The 19,654-nt window shown below is 36.5% G+C and overlaps 1 protein-coding gene across 4 annotated transcripts in view; it reads left to right on the top strand.

Moving 5' to 3' along the window:
• Window positions 1-19,654, top strand: part of MRTFB (myocardin related transcription factor B) — a 93,466-nt gene that overhangs the window by 36,083 nt on the left and 37,729 nt on the right. Inside the window, exons 1-2 of one of the 4 annotated variants that reach the window (XM_062588437.1) lie at window positions 6,957-7,005; window positions 9,269-9,399. The exons of the other annotated variants lie outside the window; for them this stretch is intronic. Coding sequence (XP_062444421.1) covers window positions 9,279-9,399 — 121 coding nt within the window. The 5' untranslated portion in view covers window positions 6,957-7,005; window positions 9,269-9,278. Of the gene's footprint in view, window positions 1-6,956; window positions 7,006-9,268; window positions 9,400-19,654 lie in introns of those variants that run through there. 4 annotated transcript variants of the gene reach the window in all.

Genomic DNA, 19,654 nt, shown 5'->3' with positions numbered 1-19,654 from the left:
TTATGGGCTGAGATTTGCTCTCTGTTGTTTGACAGATGTCTTATGTGTTTGAAGCAATGCACTTATGCACTGTTATATATACAGCTGTGTTTTAAGAACACAGTTCTTATATTACAAAAAAGAAGGCAGGGTAAAAACTAATTATATTAAAAGATTAGGTAATAACAAGTAGGAATTCTGTTAAATCTTTTCTAACAGTTTAAGCTAATATGCTTACTGTTCACAGAGGTAATTGCATAAAATGTAATTGGGATTGTTTAAATGAATGCTTAATTTGTGTACACTTTTTTCCCTATACCTGTGAAGGAGTCATTACTAAGTGATGAAGAACTGAATTAATGAAACAGTATGAAGGACCAAGGCATTCATCAAGATGTGGGTAAAGCTGAAGTGAAAAAAAAATGTTTGAATAACTAAATTTTCTTTTCCTCTAAATTTGGTGGTAGTGAAATAGATTAAATGCCTAGGACTGTTACATGTTTTTTTCTTTAGAGGTTAAATTCGTCTTCAATTTTTTTTTAAATGTGATTGCAGAGGAATATGATGTGATGAATTGAAATCTACTGTTAAAGCAATTGTTGCTTAGTCATCTCATGTTTAATGAGATTGTGAAGTTGTTCAGTTGTTAGCGATTTCATTCCCTAGATCACTGATACTTAAAAAGATACAGGTATATTCTGAGTTGCAGACAAGAATGCATTGTTGAGAGTACAATATTGCTGCATTGTTCCTGTTCATTGTGATTCTGGAAAATCTCTGCTAGGCACTTCCCCTTTCTAAATAATGGAGATTTTTTTTGCCAACTTCTGAAAGCTGGCAGAACATTGGAAAGCCTGTATTGCAGGATGATAAGAAAAAACATTGATTTCCTTAGATTACAAGCAAACCAGTGTTTATGAAAAACTTTTGCAATATGTTATTATTAAAAGAGATGTTACTGAATTTTGGTTTAAGTAGCAAACAGATATGTTCCATTCAGAAGCTTTTCTTCTCTATTTCACCCATTTTTATGCAATATAAATGGAATAAATGGAAATTAAAATGAGGAGTAATTCTACCCTGTGAAGGTGAGTTCCTCAACTGATTTATTTTATAGCAAAACAAAAGGTTGTCATGTATCTTTTACTTCAATTTGCATTGTAGTTATCTGGTTTTGAAATACTGATGCTTTATTTGTGCTCTGGTTTAAATCTCTCATTTTTTTAGCTGAAAGAGGTGGTTATTTTATGTTGTTGAATAGAAACTGGTGTTTCAGCCACACTTTTGTTTCTAGCTCATTATAGGTTTCTGTGTGATTCTCTGTGTGGTCCAGCTATAAAAATAGCTCTTTGGAAACAGGTGTATGTTCACTTCAGAGAGTTTATACATCCAGTATTTACTCTGGATATGAGTAGTTCTCTTTCCTTTATTACGAAACGTTCTGTATTTAAATACACGACCAGCAGAGGAAAGCCAAGATGAAGATTAAACTTCTTGGAAAAAGCATTCTGGCTATTCAGATACCAGTATAGAAGAAAATGTGTGTTGGTACTCACTTAGCTTCGAGCTATCCTGCTGCTATTTCTGAAATTTTGCAGTGTAAGTTCCTATTATGGTTTAAGCAGGTGAAAGTTTGCTTTCCCCCAGAAGTGAAGGTCCTCAATCTTTCTTCCTTTTCCACTCCTTTCTGTGCATCTCTTGTATTGGCCTCTGCACCATGTCCAGTTACATGATTATCCAGTGCAGCTGCTTAATGGCATAAAAATAGCCTGGTTTTAAAAAAATATGTTTTGGTCTTGTTTTCTGGCAGGCCAACAATTTGAGTTGGGTTATTGTGAGATTAGACTAGAGGCGGGACAAGGGAGGAGGGGGAATTATGTGATGAGGGCTGGGGATGGGAGGAGGGAGGAACATGTGTGGAGAGGAAGGAAAAGGAGCAATGGAAAGAAGTTAAAAAAACATACTTCTGGCAGTGGCAAAGGTGTAAATTTTGCCATAATATGGAACTGTGCTTTTACTTTATTCTCAAGAGCTGAGTTACTGCTTGCAAATACAAGTGCTCTTCTCATAAAGTTGTTACTACTGGCACAGGTAGAACACAGTATATATTCCTAATAGTAGTTACTTTAGGAGATGACACTAATGAAGAAATGTAAAAATTTCATGTAAAACAACAACTGTCCATTTGTCATCATTTAAAAATCGAAAAGGGGAATGAAAGGAATATTATAGAGCACTAGCAATTTCTGGTACAGCCCTGCTGTAGACTCTTGGTAGGTTGTTGGTACATGAACCACGGATTTTTGTATGAACCTTTAGCTTTTATGTACCCAACAAATTGGATATTGGCCTAGGTAGTAATAATTCAGGTTGAAAGGGACCTCTAAAAGTCATCTAATCCAACATCCCAACTCTGAGCTGGGCTAGCTTCAAAATTAGTTAAGGTTAGACTGAGCTATCCTGATCCTGCAGAGTACGTCTTGAAAACTGACCTTGGTCTTGAAACTCTTTGTTAGAGCTGGAACCCTACAATCTAAATTTAGAGTTTCTGGAGTGGATACCTCACATTTTTGTGGTACTCGGATCACGTCGTTGCTGTCACAGTTTAATTCTGCAGCATTATATTCACATGTACTCTAATGAATGCAAATCAACTTTACATAAGCATACAATAAAGTACTCTTTAACTACACGCAAACCTTGGAGAAAATAATAATCTCTCTCAAAGGGAAATTCCCTAAGATATGCAAGTTTCTTTGTTTGTAGACCTTGAAGTACCTATTTGTCTCATTTCCCTTCCAGTCATTTTTCTGGACTGTTCAGATGACTGTCCAGAAATGTTACAGAATTGATATCTCTTGTCTAATGCATTCTGCCACTTACTGTGTTGAGGTGGGGAGTACATACCTGTTATATAAATGCTTTTTGCAATTTTAACTCTCAAAATGCTGCTGAACTAGGAAAGTTCTGTAAAGAAAATGATTTTATGTTTGTTTATGTCTAATTCTGTAAACTTGTTTTCAAGAAAGCTCTATGACTCATGTCATGTTACGTAGTTTTACTGAAAATAACAAAATATACTTGTGCTAACAAGAGCAGAAAGACTCCACTTCTGCTTTTAAGGTCCATATTTTGTCACTGAGTAGCATTCTTGAATAGATTGCGCAGGAGTAAAGTGCAATTCAATGTGATTAAAAATGGCAGGAAATGACTGTAAATGAGACTGGGTGTCAGCACAACTGCTTTCCAGTTAAATTCCAGTGACTCCATGTCAGGGTTTACTGGCAATAGAGTCTTTGCTTTATCAACTAATACCAGAGAGAGATTTTTCAAGTACTGGGCTTGTGTGATAGCACTGCAGAACCCCAAATATGTTCTAAGAAATCTTTCAGTGTTGCATTGGATTAAAATCGACAGTCCCTTAATATTTTTTGAAATTCAATTTGTACTTTTCTGTTACTGAATGTTACTGAAAACTTGTTTATTTTTTCAAGGCAAAAATTTAGATACTTGTTTACTTTCTGGAAATAAACCTTAAGATCCACTTCACTGGATCCCCTATATTTATAGGAGATTACTGCAAAATAGCAGCAATTTTAATCTAAATATTAAAAACTACTTCTGTATTTATACACATTTTAATAAAAGTGCTGTCAGCAGTTTTAAAAATGTATCTAGGAATTTAATTCCTAAAATTAGAATTCAGTTAAACTTATTGTCCACTTACATTTTTGAAGTTTTACACTTTAAAAACAACTTTGAATTTAAGATACTTTTAATTTTTCTCAATTCGTAACTTAATTATTGGAGCTTTTTGTTAAAACTCCGATAGGATAGGAAGTGAAGCTGACTGCCAGTATAGCTCAGTAATATATATTGCATGAAATGTGGAAAAAAAAGTAATTAAAAGAAATTGCAATACTTCTGTTACTTTTAAGAAAAAGGAAAAGTATAAATAAGGCTATTAGAGCACTGTTCCTCAGAACCTCTACTATCTGTGTCTTGCTTTTGTTTCATCATGCTTGTATTTCCCATGCCTTTGCCAGCCATTTTGCATGAAGTGTTTCATATGGAGAACACACACTAAGGACATAAAAAAGTGGAAAAAAATCTGAACCATACTTTCTTGCAAGTATATTTATAGGACTGTCCAACTACAGTGAGAATGTATGTTTTATCTCTTTCTCTTCTTCTGCTATCTGGGCTTATAGTTTGAGTTGAATAGCTCTAGCTATAGAACTCCCTATTTTAATTCTTTCTTTTGATTTCTTTTGATAGTAGTCTCAAAATATGTGTAGCTGAGGACTAGAACTTTTCAAAGAACATTTTTATTATTTTGGGCCCCCAGTGAACAGCTACATTCAGAAGAGCCGAGCATATTAGGCACCGAGTTCTTCAGAAGGTCTGGCCTGAAGGAGCATAGGGAGAGCTGTCTGTTTATTGAGCTTTTAGGAAAACACAGCTCTTATTTTTATTCAGAGGTGAAAGTTGGTTTTTTCACTTCTGTTTATGGAAACTCTGACCTGAATTGTAGGTGTATATACTTCAAAAGAACTGTCCTCCACACTCAGAATTCTTTAATTCTAATAAACTGCGTATTTGCTTTAGAGATCAAGGTGAATAAAATTGAAATTCTTAACCAGATTTGTCGGCCATTCTGGGGTGCACTCGTTCCCTTCCGAGGAGCACCTTGTTGGTGCTCCTGTGCTTAGGTGCATGTTTTGTTCACAGGAACGGCTCTGTAGGTCTTTAGTGAGTGAAGAGGCGGAAGTGCTGTTTGTTTGTGTAGTTTGACATTCTTGAAACACACATTTGCTTGCAAGCCCTTTGCTTAAATCCTTTCACTTTCACAGGTTCTGTCAGATGCCTCCACTGAATTGTGATAAACCTGCTTTCATCAGAGTCTGTTCAAACGAGATGCTCTGGCCTGACGTCTGAGCCTCCCCTTTGCAGGTGTTGCTTTTTGTGTAGGTTGGAGGTAAGGACCCCAACCTGAGAACATGCTCAGCCTGTGGGAAGCAGTTCCACACCTGTTTTTTTGAGTTTTAGATGAGGTATGCATTAAAGTTAAATCTTACGTTAGTAAAATGTTTTTTAAAAAATCTTAAATTTTTTTAAAAATCTACAATTTTGTAGATTGTGTTTGGTCATATAATAAACTGCTAAAATAAGGAAAAGACTTTTAAAAGTAGTGAAAGAACAAACAAGTTGATAGTGTTTCACTAATGCTTATTCTGAAATATAACCATATTTCTGTGATTTTTTTTTAAGACTTGTCTCTAAAACAGAACTGTATTGTTGATTATTCCAGTAACGAATATATCCACGTTATCAGATGGGCTTTTATTTGTGTATCTTGAAGACTTCTGAGTAAACAAGATGATATTGGAGATCTGGAAATGAGTTGTGTTTGTGACTTGGGGCATAAAGTCATTCTTGGTGTAGGAACTTAAGAGAAACTGTTCCCTGGGCAGAATGCCTAGGCATGTTCAGTGTTCATAGTATATCTGAATCTGAACAAAAACTGTTTTCTTCTAAGGTATCTTTTCGTCCTCTTCAGGTGTTAGCTCTCTGTCTTCTCCCTCCCTCCCCTGCTGACTCCCCTGCCAACTATGTGATACTGTACAACATTGGTCTGGCAGCTACAATATTTGGTTACATGGAGAACACCACAACATCGTTTTGAGCATTCATCTCTCCCAGGCTGCAAAAGAATTTCGTCATCCGTATTTTCAGTTCTATGAATCTTGCATTTTTCATGTAGTTGTTCTTTTGAACATTACGGTTAGTGTTTGATCAGACTTCTGAACAGTGTTTTAAAATATTAATCTGTATGCTAGCTTATATTGCAATGGGAGGTGAGTTTGAGCTAAAATGATAGGCTTTAAGCTAAGTAGCTGAAGGATAAGTATGTTCCCTGTTCTGTAATTCTGCTGTGTAGTGGGTAGCTTTTGAGAAAGGTGAGGAGTGGATAGCCAGGTCTTCTGTTAGTAAAGTTCGTCTTTCTCAACGGATGAGAAACATGTATGAAAGTTTGAACTCTTTTTGCCTGACTATGCCTGACTATGATGTGGCATTCACTTCAGCACTGGGCACTCTCACTAAATATGTGAGAGACTTCCTTATTAATATGTTGTTTTTTTGTTTTGTTTTGCTTTTTAACTTCAGGTACTCTGTATTCTGAATCATTTTGAAATTACTTCAGACCAAAGATAGAGTTTTTAGAAAATAGCTTGAACACAGTACTCTTTGCATAAAACCATTTCTGGTTTTATCTGTTGTTACACTGGTCAGACTATTAACTAATTCAAACTGTTAGGTTTTCTGTTAGAACAAGAAAAAATGTAGAATAATGATCTGGTATATCCATAAGAATATATTTATCACCTGTGTCAAATTTTCATATAGGTTTCTTAAACAGTGTGTGCTTGAATTCTGGTTGTCTGGGAGCTCTGATCCAGATGTGCATGTTTCTCAAAAGTAGCTTTGTTTTTTGTGCTTAGTAAATTGGAGACCTTGAGGAAGAAATTAGATTGGAGGCCCTGAGGAAGTTCATTCAACTTATGAAGGAGTTATTCCACAGCGGGCTTTTTGTGTGTGTGCCCGATGAAAATCACTGCAAAATCAGAAATGTTGGGACATAATTTATGTGATACTCTATAATTTGTATTTAAGCTGATAAGTTTACTAGAAGTGATGTGCAAAACCCCAAATATTTAGAGAGCTGTTTTAAATCTTTTATGCTGTAAGAGTGTTATTTTATTTTCAGTTGCATAAATGTCCAGGTGCTCACAAGGCCCAGTAAGCTCCCGTCTCCTCTGTATCTGCAGCTTTGAGTAGAACTAGGTTTGCTTCCTGCTAGTCACCGAAGGAAGACAGTGGAGCAGGACCCGTGAAGTCAGGGTAGTTTGGCGGTGCCGCCAGGCACTCTGGATAGCTTCCCACAGGAGCACGCTTTTGAGGGGAAGAGGCATAGCCCACTGCTGCATCGAGTGATGGTCTTGGAGGAGGACCGGAAGAGGCAAGGTGACTCCTCTCTAATTTCTATTCTTAAGATTCTGCACCAGGTATTTAATTACACAGACCTTTCCTGATCTAATCCCATAAAGGAAAAGTGAACTGGGTTTTTTTTGTATGTAGACAGATATCCTTTATAATTTCAGATTGAAGGAATTGAAATAAAAAGTAGGAATGTGGAAGTTAAATGTGGAAGCTGTGTACAATGATGGTGGTTTTAGGCAATTAGAAGCTGGTGGTATGGGGTAAATTAGAGCATGAAGCTTAAATTTACTTCAAAATTAAATAGTAATTAAAATGTCTTTTAACTGGCATCTTTTTTCACCTTAAATGTAAAATCTTACTCTGTACATGTGGCGTTTAGAAAGTAAAACATGAAAGCCGTCACCTGTTAGCATAAGTAAGAAATGACGCTTTTTTTTTTTCCTAAAACACATTTTCCTCTGACAGTTGAAGAAAATTTCAAAACTTAAGGTTTGCACTGGACTTGGTTTGAATCACTCATATGCATAACAATAGCAGAACGTTTTCTGTGAAGAAAAATTGTGGGATTAAATTCTAAAGAACTAGGATGAGAAACTGCGATGCCTTGCATTCCATGTAGGTTTTATTGTTTCTAGAATAAAACATTTTAAAACCCCTTGAATATTTTTTAAAGCCTTTTGTAAGGTTTTGTTACCTTTTTAAAAAATTAAATGTGATAAATTGTTACCTTTTTAAATTAAAATAGGTCAATTAGCTCTTGTGTAGAATGTGAAGTCATTTCTTTGTGGTATTTGCTATTTGTGTTGTGTGGCTCACAAGTTTACCAGCAGCCTAGATTATTTCCAGATCAGATGGATTTGGTACAGTTCTCCAGATTGTACAGCATGCCTTCTTTCATTTCACCTCCTTACATTAGCTACCTGGATAGACATCAGTTACAAGAGGATGAGGGAGATAGGAGCCATAGGAATAGGCAGACAAAAAGAAGTTCAGGGAGTGAAGTTCTGGATGGGAGAGATGTAGGTAATGTCAGAGCCGAGAAGAGTGAGGCTTTTCAATACACGAAGATTTTTTTAGATGTGCAGCATTTGGAAGACTAGTACTGGTATAAAGACAGAAGAAAAAAAATGACAATATTAAGGCATAAAAAAACTCAGAAAATGTTATTTAGCAGAACAAGGATTCTGAGTGTCCTTTTCTGAGTAGAGCAAGTGAACCTATTCTGTGTAAGTGGTGGGGAGAGGGGAAAAGGGACCTGCTGGAATTAATTGTTAACTATAATAGCTACTTAAAATGAGGTGCAGTTTGTTTCATCTAATAGAGGAAGCACAAACGAGTCTGCTGTTGCCACATGGCTAATGCCAGAGACTCTGAAGGGAGCCCTTTTCCCAAAACCATTTGGTCGACAGTGAAGCAATGACTCATGCAAGATAAACGGAATATACTGGAGAGAATGGCAGGTGAGAAACTGTAGGAGGAAGCAATCCTAAAACTTAAGGAATAATGAGAAGTGTTACTGCCTGGTAACTGTAATGCAGAAAGGAAAGTAATAAAATCGTTCATTTTAGAAACTCATGCGAATGAATATACTCTCTGGTATGCTTGTGAGGAAAGACGCAGAAATGATCATTGGCTTCCCCAGTGTTTTATCCCCAGATAAAACAAGGGTTGAGGGTGGAGGTGAGAAGGATCCTCAGCATAATTTTTTTAAATGCCAATAGACAGTTTTCTTTACTGATGAAACTTAATGAGTAAAGAATGTGCCAGTCGGGCTGAGTATAAGTATTTCTGCTGCCTGCAGCAGGGTTTAGAGTCGTGGGGGAAGGGAGAAGGAAGGGAAAAGAGCGCAAGAGTCCCCAGCAGTAATTTATCTTAGGTATCAGCAAATGCTGCTCCTTCAGCAACTGCTGGATTTATTTTTAACTGCTTGACTCATTCTTTGTCAGATGATTGACCATCAAGCTGCATATTGAAATGCGAATGTACAGAGGAAGCAAGCATAACTAAAGGAAAAGGGGGAGTGGTTGCCTGGAAAAGAGGTGGGATTTGGGAGTTCTGCTTCACATGCTCCGTGACTGTTGTCTGAGCGAGTTACTGGCTCAAAGCAGACTGTGTGTTGCAGGTCAACCTAGAAAGTAAAAGATGACAGCTGTATTCACCTGCATAAAGACACAGCTGCACATTTACTAGGAGGAAGAAACTGGATTTGGCGTTTGGGACAGCAGTATACTGCTTGGTGGCAAATAAATATTTTTTTTTTCCTGTGCTGGATGTTGCCTTTTTAAAGGATTCTCACCATGATTGATAGCTCCAAGAAGCAGCAGCAGGGCTTTTCAGAGATTTTACCTGCAGGAGATGTTAAGCCCTTGAAAGAAAAGGAATGCCTTGATGTGAACAGCCAGAAAAGTCTTAAGGAAGGTCAGTGGTTTGCTGGTTGGGGGAGAGAAAATGCAGAAGTCCTATGTACATTCAATTTGCAAGCATTTGCTGTATGATACTCTATGTCAAGAAGTATTTTGTACATCAAATAACTATTGATTTCAGTCTTTAAAACTTATTAAAAGCTAAACTTAAATTTTATCTGAGACTATTAAAATAAGAATGATAATAGCTTGATTGAAATTGTACTATGAAAAAATGCAAGTGATTAAGTACTCATTTCACTGCTCAGTCCATGAAGTTCTCTGAAATTGTCCTGTAAATATTGCACAAAATGCTTCAAAACGACAGTGTTAAAAGTAAAAACCCACAAACCTGTAGTTTTAGACCTGTTCTGCTACCTCATTTGCAACACTGCTGTTCTTTTAGCTACAATCTTTTTTCAGAATTCTCTTCTCCCTCCACTCCTACTTAAATTTAGCCTTGTTTTTGCTTTTTAGGTATATGCATTTCAAATTATATTATGTCTCCTTAAATGATTATTCAAATAAATAGTATTCCAAGGATTTTTAGAACATCAGTTAAAGCTGACAAATGGTGCTGGCTGATGCTAACTATACCAGCTTCATTTAAGGTAGTATTTGTTAGGCTCTAGCAGTAATACTGCTGAGACATGGACGTTACCTTGTTTCTTCTCCTAGCTGGAGATAACTGGACTGTATTAAGGAGGAGCAAGAAGAGATTTCTTGGGGTCAACTGCCTGCCGTGCAGACAGCACTATTCATGTTAACACTGTGCTCTTTGCAATTCAAGATTCAAGCTCATACTTTTTAAGCAGTCAAAACCAAACTGTTTTTTGTAATAGACAATTCCTCCTTTCCTTAGAGCTCTCTGCCTTGGCTTGTACTCCAGGTATCTCTGGATTATCTGGTGATCCAAAGATCTCCTGGTTTTTGTGACAAGACTGCTGATTTTTCCCTTCTCTTAATGAGATCATGCCTTTCTCAGAACTGAAATGCTGTTAAAAAAATAGAGAGAGAAAGTAATTAGTAACATGTAAAATGCAAAAAAGATACCCAAGAGAAAGTAAGAGAGGGTGAGAGAAAAATCATTTTTATATAACGTAGTGGTAGCAAAGGATTTTAATGACTGGGAAAATGGACAATAATAAGTTCAGTGCTAATGAGCATAACTATCAGTGGCTGAGAGCATAACAGTCCTGTCTCCTGTGTGAGAGGAAGGTTCTGATTAAAAGACATACTGAGTTAGCAAAAGGGCTGATGGCTCCTTTCTCGTGGTGTGCACCTCGCACCTCCCAGCACTTCCACCTAAACCTGCTGCTGCCACCTCTCAGGCAGCAGGAACAAGGAAAGAAATGGAGAAAAATTGTGGGAAAGAGAGAGCTAAACAAGGAAGAAACAAGGGGGAGAAAGACATGAAAAACAAACGTGTTTGATAGTGTAGGTGAGCTAATAAGCAACCACAGAAATCATGTCCTTGGGCTTTTTTGAAGGTATCCGTTATGGAGAAAGTGGATTAAAGAATGTGTGTTACAATAATGATGATCTGTCAATCAGTAAAAACTTGCAATTATGGGAAACTCTTACAGTCTAAATTCATGGATGTTTTAGAGTTTTAAGTTATTCAGTGTGTGAAAGAAGATAATTGTTTTCCTCAAACTCTTATCTTTCCTTCATTTTTTTCTGTTCTAGTACCTCTTCTTGATTTTCACTTTTCCCAGTGAATATTGTTCACCTTTTCATCTTTGCTAAGTTTGGTGGCTTAATAATTACAATGAAAATAATGAACTTCTTTGAGAATATAAATGACTGTCTTAGCTTCCTTTCTAGCCTTGCCTCTTTCTAGCCTTGCCTCTTTCTAAAGCCAAAAAAGCCAAGTATTTTCTTTCTTCTTGTATGTAGAATGAATTGTTGAGAACATTTCAAATCTGCTTGATTTTAATGTAGAAACACTAAAACAGAGCTTTACCTTTTCAGTTAAAATGTCACAAAATATGCAGTGGTTATGGATTTTTTAAATTTGTTTGTAACTGTTAATTTCATTCTTTCTTCAAGTCTTGAAATATTTTAAAACAAGCTAAAATTAGCTTGTTGGATGACATGCCCTTTTTTTTTTTTTTTAAGCAAATGATGATGTGGTTTTCACCACCTGAATCATGGATCCTTTCTTGTTAGAACATAAAAATATTTATGAATACTATCAGTTAATCATTAAAACTGCAAAAGTTAAAAATGGAATTCTGTTCGCCATCCCAGATTAAATTCATAGCAGTTTATCTGATTCAGAGTATGGTATAGCCTTTGCTTCCTAACCTGTTTTGCACAAGTTTGATAAATGTGAAAATATGGAGGTAGAAAGCGTTTGCTTATTTGAGCAATGTCTACCTTTTGAACATTGTAAATGCATTCCTTTTTTACTTAGTACTTCTTTATACATGAAAAGACATTTGACAGAAGCACAAATCATAACATTGACTTCAGCAAATTAATATTAGGTGCGTTGGAGGGTTAGATTAGAAGTTTGATTTTTTTTTTCTTTGCTTAAGGTAATGACTACTCTGAAGGGTTCGTGTGACAGCATCCTGTTGAAAATGTGGAGGAGGAAATCCTCCTAATTAATGCTACTTTCTTGTAAACAACCTGTATGTTACTACTTTGTCTTCTTTCCATTCTGTGAACACAGGTCTTAATTTTATCCTTTAGTTTTATTCAAAATTTCCTTTTGTATGAGCAAGGAACAAAAATGCTTGTTGGCTCTGAGGATTACTATACATTGATATCTAAACAGCTCCATCAGAAGCTTCCAAAGCATTGACTGTTAATCTGATGTAAGTGGCCAAACCATTTAGAAAATTCAAGTGAAAAGCCTCACATGAAATCAGGACATCATTTTGCACACAAGTTAGTAAGAAAGAGAGTTAATATAAAATCAAAAATGTGTATATTAGAATTGATTTTAGGGTTCGAATCAGAAGAAGGTTTCTAACTGAGGTGAGGAGTGAGGTTTAGGAAGTCTTGCCTCATACCCAGAATGGTTTAAATTTTTAATGGTTTAAAGATTGCTAAGCTCATGCCAGAGTGTATGAGTGTGTAAGAAAATTCTTGAAGATACAGTACTAATTTGGTGAAACAAATCATAGAATCACAGAATCAGTAAGGTTGGAAGGGACCTCTGGAGATCATGTAGTCCAACCTCCCTGCTCAGCAGGGTCACCTGGAGCAAGTTAGTCAGGGTCACATCCAGGTGGGCCTTGAAGATCTCCAGAGAAGGAGACTCCACGACCTCTCTGGACAACCTGGTCCAGTGCTCCGTCACTCTCACAGGGAAGAAATTCCCCCTCACGTTCAGGCGGAACTTCCTGTGGTTCAGTTTTCGTCCACAGGACAACTGAAAAGAGTTTGAACCCTTGATGCCCTCCCTTCAGTCAGCATATTATGTCACATGGGATTTAGAAAGGGATTTTTGCACTGTTCACAAAATTCAGTTTGTTTGCACCATATTTTTATGTATTAATCCAAGTGGCAGTTGCCTGCATGATATTGGAAGGAAACTAAATTAACCAGAAAGAAAAATTTTACCTTGAAGCATAAATTCTTTCCTGGATTTGTATTGTTTTTTTTGTTGTTGTTGTTTATTTTTTTTACCGTATTGTGAGGAGCTGCAGACTGGCAGGTTCTAGAAACAGGATACAGGGTAGAATAAATTGGAGCAGAGGGACTTCTCAGGTACTTGCTGGAATTGTCTTTGTGCTCTCTGGTTAACTGATTCCAGGTGTAGTCAGGAGTGGCTTGTTCCCCTCCTCTCCTACAGTTACATCAGTATTGTATGAGAATTGTTTTTTAACAGAATTCCTGCTACTGCTTTCATGTTAAATATTGGTAATACTCTTAACCTCCACTCTCTCCTGCAGTGGCATCTTTTACTTACAGATTCTGCTAGTGTGTGTGTGTGTGTGTGTGTGTGTGTGTGTGTGTGTGTATATATATAAAAAAAGTCTTAAATTTTGTTATATGATGTTCAGAAGTATTTTTGTGACACCTCATCTGTAGTAGTCTATTGAGTATCTTTTACTGAGACACAAATAATGGAGAAAGCTTGAGGGGAAAAAAAGGTATTATTCCTGTTTTTTAAGGTAATAGGTTCTAATACCTATTTCCTATTAGAAAATAGGAAAGGTATTATTCCTATTTTCTAAAGTGCTAGAAAATAAAGCACTTTAAATTCAGTGGGCTGATCTTATAAGATTGTTAAAATTCTTAATTTTATATATGAACCATATTGCTTTAATAACATTGGGATTATTGTACATTTTAAAAGTCAATCAGCACTTAGTAAAATTCTCTTGTTCAATGTAGCACTGAAAAGTAAGTAAGATGATCTCATTATTTTAAAGATAAAAGTGCTTAAATACTTCTTAAATTTGATTTTGAATGTAAGCTGTGTAGAATTGGAGGATAAGGCAGCTAACTACCGGGTTCCAAAGAAACTTGCTATGACTACGACAAAATTTCTTGAAATTTTCACAAATAGTTAGGTCCGTCCAAGACGGCTGCTGCCAGAAGTGGGTGTAGTCCTGCGCTGTGTACTGCCAGCCTCCTTCCTGCGCTGGCATTAGTAATTATGCAACCCCAAAGTGAGTTGGATCAGTAAACTGGTCTTACTGAGAACAAATTGTTTTTAATTGTGTTTGTTTTCAGCAAGATCAGAGCATCGACCCGACAGGTGCAGTTGAGGTTGGGGGCAGGAAGAGCCCGTTGCCTTGTCGTCAGTAATGCAGCCTTAGATCGGGTGAAGGTGTGGAACCGGGCTCTGAAACCGCTGTCCTCATTCCTGCACTGGAGGTGTTCTCTTTCCTTCCACAAAGCATCCAGAAAAGGCACCTCGGCCTTTTTAATGCCAAGTCTAGCATGTTGGCCTAGCTTAAACCTGCCGCTGTGGTGACCATCAGCAGCCCGAGTCGTTCACTGAACAGGCAGCCGCAGAAATTTGATGATGTTGTCTACATAGCAAAACCCACAAAATGCCACTGCTTGCAGCCCAGCTGGCAGTCTGAGCACAAATCCACCTTCCTCAGGGTTTTAAATTAATGTGTAATCTTGTGAGCTGGAGGATCTGCCCAGGTACTTGTTCTAGTCTGCTGGCTCGATTGTGCCTCGGAAAAGCGCAGCAATGGGGCTGGTACCTTCTCCAAGGACTTGACCGGAAAGCGTCTGTCATCATTCAGTGAAACACGTTGCAAATGATCATAAAGCAAGTCTGGTGCAGATGTAGAACTTGAACCCAAGTTTTATGAGTCCCTTGACAGTAAGATTTCTTTGGCTAATAGCAGTAGCTGAGGAAATGTGAATTAGTTTTTTAAAAATCGAAGTAAGACTATATTAAGCAGAGGAATACTTGCAGATTTAGAAAAATCTAATTATTGTTAATAGACCTAACATATGCAATTTTACAAAATGCCTGAAATTTAAGGTTTGATTTATTCAGTCTTTTCAGCCATGCTGGTAGTGACTTTTTTTCTCATTTTACAGATTTATAAAAGTAAAAAGTATAGGGCTTTCTTCATTCCATTTTTTTAGATGTGCTTATTCATCCTAAGAGACGTTCGGGTGGGTGACTTGCTTGGAGGCTTATGTATGTTCTGACTTGTTTCTAAGCAACGTGTTCCGCAGCAATGGGATATGATACAGATTGTCCTATTTCCAAGTCGTTTAAACTCCTCAGTTGGTGATGAATAACGTGATAGAAGTTTTTTATTTTTTCGTTTTAAATGTTAAATTTGCATTTAGCTGTCTTTCCTGTTTAGTTTTTCATTTTCTGCTTGTAGTACAATAATATTACAATAATATTACTTCTGGAAGTAATATTACAGCAGTAAAAGACAAAAGCCTTCATAGGGATACAGTTGAAAAGAACTGGAGGCCCTGCGGGATTTCCCTCTGGAATTCTGAAGAGATTCTCTAAAATGACTCTACAGCCTATAGACACCTTGTTAGTTCTGCAGGACCATCAGTGCTCTACACTCCTATGCTTTGCCCTTATCCAGAACATTTTAAGCTGATAAAACAGTATAATGTTCAGGTATGACTGAATAATTGCCTAAAATGAGTATGAAGTTATTTTACAGTTTTTAGATTATTTTTGCTACAATCTTAGAAAAACTGCATATAAAATAAATGGAAACTATATAAAAATAAGTATTTTTTAAAAATAAAAACTAGTGAAAGATATATTCACTTTTTTCAATGATGCTTTGACAAAAATGAAAGTTTTGAAGTCCGAACCCAATGTAATGTGTCCATTCAAATTTACATGGTGTTAGATTTCTTTAGTGATAAATTACTTTTTAATTAAAATTATTTAAAACTATTACTTATAAAAATAAAATATATTTTTATAAACTTTGTGTCATCGTTTCCAAGCTGGTGAGAAGTAAGTACAAAAATTGTTAATGCGTTCTGTCTAAAATGCTGTACAAGTTATTCAGAGTCGCTTCCAGCAAATTACAGAGAGCTCAATATTTTCACGGCTTCTCCTTCACCTGCCTTCTTTCCTTGGAACGCGTATATACTGTATAAATGAGAAAAACACCAAGTTACCTCATTTGTGACTTTGGACACATGTGGAACAAGTAATGCAGTCTAGCTAGCACATCCCGTGTGACCTTGCGGCAGTGTGTGCGTTGCGTGTTGCCTGCAAGTTCTGTTACTTACTATACATAATGCTGCTGTTTGAATTTTCAGTTTTTTTAGCATAGCAAGCATCAATTGAAGAATGTAACCATTTCTGTGTCTGTAAGCAGGTAGCAAAGCGTAAATATAGCACAGCACCATGAAATATGTGTACTTCAGGGAGAACAAATCACGGCTCAGGAGAACACAAATCTTTTGTCTGTGGAAGATTAAATTAGTGTAAATTATGTTTTGTTCAGAACAGCCTGAGCAGATAGTGTTTGGGGCTGTAAAGGTAGTGACTGAAAGAAGCATGTAATTAACTGATACTCAATTTCTGTTATTCTGTAATTGCCACACTGGTGCAAGGTTGGTCCCGCATTCTGCTACAAATTTTATGCTAAAACCGCTCGTGAATTCCACCTGCCATCTGATAAAAATATTCTCTCTTACTTTACTGCAACCCTGTTGTTTGTATAATTGTATTAATATTATACAGTCATGGTGCAAAAAACTAGTTAAAAATTACTTCGGATTGAGGATTATACTTTACAATTCAGGTGATAGACAAGTTCATCTTCTGTAGCAACGCTTCAGTGCACCTAGTACCACTGCTGTTAACTGTTGCTCTGTGCTTTGAGCTCAACATGTTGGAGACTTTGGATGAATAAAAGCTGTTTTAAGCTGGCAAAAAGAAATTAGGCTTTTTGTGTAAGAGCTTTTAATTTAAAGGCAAGGAGGGTGTTTTCGGCACTGTCTGTTTCCATGGCAGCCAGCCTTGCGCCAGCAGCCAGCCTGCTGCTCCTGTACGTTTCCAAGGGAGTACACAGGAATGTCGGACACGGCATTTTCCCATATTACTTGCATTTTTAAAGACTTAAACAGCTAATAGCCACTGAATTTTAGCTTTGGAAGAAATGATAAAATGCATACACAACACAAAAAACGTTTTTGATGTATTATTTTTCTTCTTGCTATTGTCTGAAAGATTTGTATGCTACCACATGAACCCCTTCTCACTGATTTAATGTCTGTAGCCTCTGCATAATTTTAAATGTCAACAACTGTTTGAATGGCATGTTTCATAGCAAAAAAATGAAATTTAATAGAAATCAATGGGATATATAATTAATTGGGTAAGATACGGAATTATCAGTGTTAGAACTACTGTGCACAATACAAGTTCGGGTTTTGTTTGAGACAAGAAGCAGCGATGAAAGCTTGGTAATCAGTAGATAACACTGTTCCTGTGGGACAACTGTCAATTTATTTTTGGCTTCTACATTCCAGTGCTTGTGATTATATAGTCCACTTTGAGGCACCTTTTCCATAGGATACAAATTAGAGATTTGTAACAGAGTGAAGGCTGAAACCACTTGCTTGACTTCAATAACTGCTGTTTGCTCTAAGTGATTTAGAAATGCATTTTATTTTCACTTGCTGTACCGTTCACACCAAGTAAAACCTAACTGTATTGTCTTCAGTTTCTTACTCCTTCACAGGATCTTGTGTGAAAAGTGATGTGTACATGATTAAGTGCCTGTTGTTTATGCTTGTTTGCTTTCATTCAAAGCAGCATAATGCTTCAGCAAGGTGTTGAGGGTCTGCTTGTTTGGGTTGTTCTTTTGTGCCCATTTAGACTCTTATGAATATGTGAACTAGAACAGTACTCTCCCTTTGTGAAAGCAGGCACCCGTTGTTATTTTTATGTGATTTTTACTGCCTTATCAAAATGTGTTTCAAAATAATCAGGTGGTGATGTGCATTGGCTAATAGATGATCTCCCCTTTTCATTCCATCATGTTCGTTCCTTTGTCTAAGTGTAATGGCCTGGTAGGCTAAAAGTAGAAAAAACTGTAAGAGTGGGAGCACCAGCCTCTGCCCACAATTTTAGGAGGTAAAAAATTGTATTGCTCCTGCAGAGTCAGCAGACTTGCACTAGCTTTATGCTAGTCAAATAATCTGGTCTTGTGAGAAACGGTTATGCTTTGGTATTTGTCAAAAATATTAAATAACCTATTACAGTGAGAGAAAGCTGAAAATAACTACCTTTATAAAGTGTTTTTAACTAATAATTTTATTGACAAAGCAAACATATATGGAACTACTAGACATACGGAAATATTAGAATTAATCTTAAATTCATACGCTGATCTGAAAATAAAAATGACTACCCTCCATGCCCCTCTCCCCTAGCAATCAAACCAAGAACTCGACTGACCTCTGTGCGCGTGGCTTTTGTTCAGCAGCAGTTCTGAGACTGCTGCTTGGAGTGCAGTGGCAGAAAGGAGATTTCTGCCAGTCATGTAAAATGCAAAATATTTGTGTCATTTTTTAGCAACTAGATTTGCTAAGTTAGTAGTATATCACCATTTTTAAATCTTTGATAGTTTTAGGCCTTTATTTTGGAAATCAGCATCTATGATTTTAAATGCTATGCTTCATTTCAAAGTAACTCTCTATATTTAAATCAACCTGCCAATCAACTCTGTTGGGAGTTTCTCCCTCAATTAAGTCAGCTATTCTTTGCCAAAACTGCAAAGCTGCACTCCATTTGCACGTCTTTCATTCTTGTCTTTGAAGATAATTTCATGACATTTTCCTTATTGGAAATTTCTGATTTAGTTTCCATGGCTCCCACTTTGTGTATCTTTATGGTTCTTGTTCTTTCAGTTGCTTTTTGTGGGTCCATTTTCTTTTTTTGCTTTTCACAGACCTCATCTCTATAGTTTCCTCCTTTTGTATCCCCCCTCCTTTTTTTAGATCTTTTTTAGGTTTTTGTTTGTTTGTTTATCTCCAGGTTAAAGACAGAAATCTGTCTCCAGTCTTAGTTCTAGGGCTCAGACTCTATGACAACACATAATGCCTTTTCTAAGATTAAAAGAATGAAAATATAAAGCTCAGTACTGTCTATATCATGATTTTCTAGACTGACACTCAGACTCGTAAGCTGAATATCCTCTCCGACTAAACTTTTGCCTAGATATAGCTATCCAGCTCCTGTCCAAATACTGCATTTTTTCCTTAGAAACATCTCTGTTTTTTACTTCTCTGTGTAAAGCTTAAAAGTATTTTAGGCCCTTATGTTCTTTATTGAAGTGTAAATTTTAGTTTTTTTCTGACTTGTTTGCTTTGGAAAAGCAAAAGCTTTTTTTTTTTTCCCAGTCTTTCAACCTTTTAAAATAATATATTGCCTTTTTTTATTCACAATGACTTTATATTTAGAATTTATATTCTGTAGTCACATTTCTGATTGCTCAACATTTGAACAAAAGAATCTGACCCAAAACTTCTTTTCTTCTTCATCGTCTTAATTTTGGAATTGATAGTAACAACAAACATCTGGTTTTCATCCAATTTTGTTTCTCTTTCATCTCCTTGCTGTGGTCTGTGTTATCTTCTCTTCTCTTCTTATTGCCCCTTCAGTGCTTTCCTGTTAGTCATGCTACTGGCTATCCTTTCTTTACTAGGTTATATATAAGGTCCTGATCTTTACCTAAGAAGTGAGTAACTGGATAGTCTGTGTTGTTTGAAATATCAATTACTCTCTCATCTGTGCAGTCCTCCTGCAGGTTTTACTACTTGTCCTAAAATAAATGAGACTT

This window comes from Rhea pennata, chromosome 15 (assembly GCF_028389875.1).
Source record: "Rhea pennata isolate bPtePen1 chromosome 15, bPtePen1.pri, whole genome shotgun sequence".
Taxonomy (NCBI): Eukaryota; Metazoa; Chordata; class Aves; order Rheiformes; family Rheidae; genus Rhea; species Rhea pennata.
Note: the sequence above shows the minus strand (reverse complement) of the source record. Positions and strands in the feature narration are given on the sequence as shown.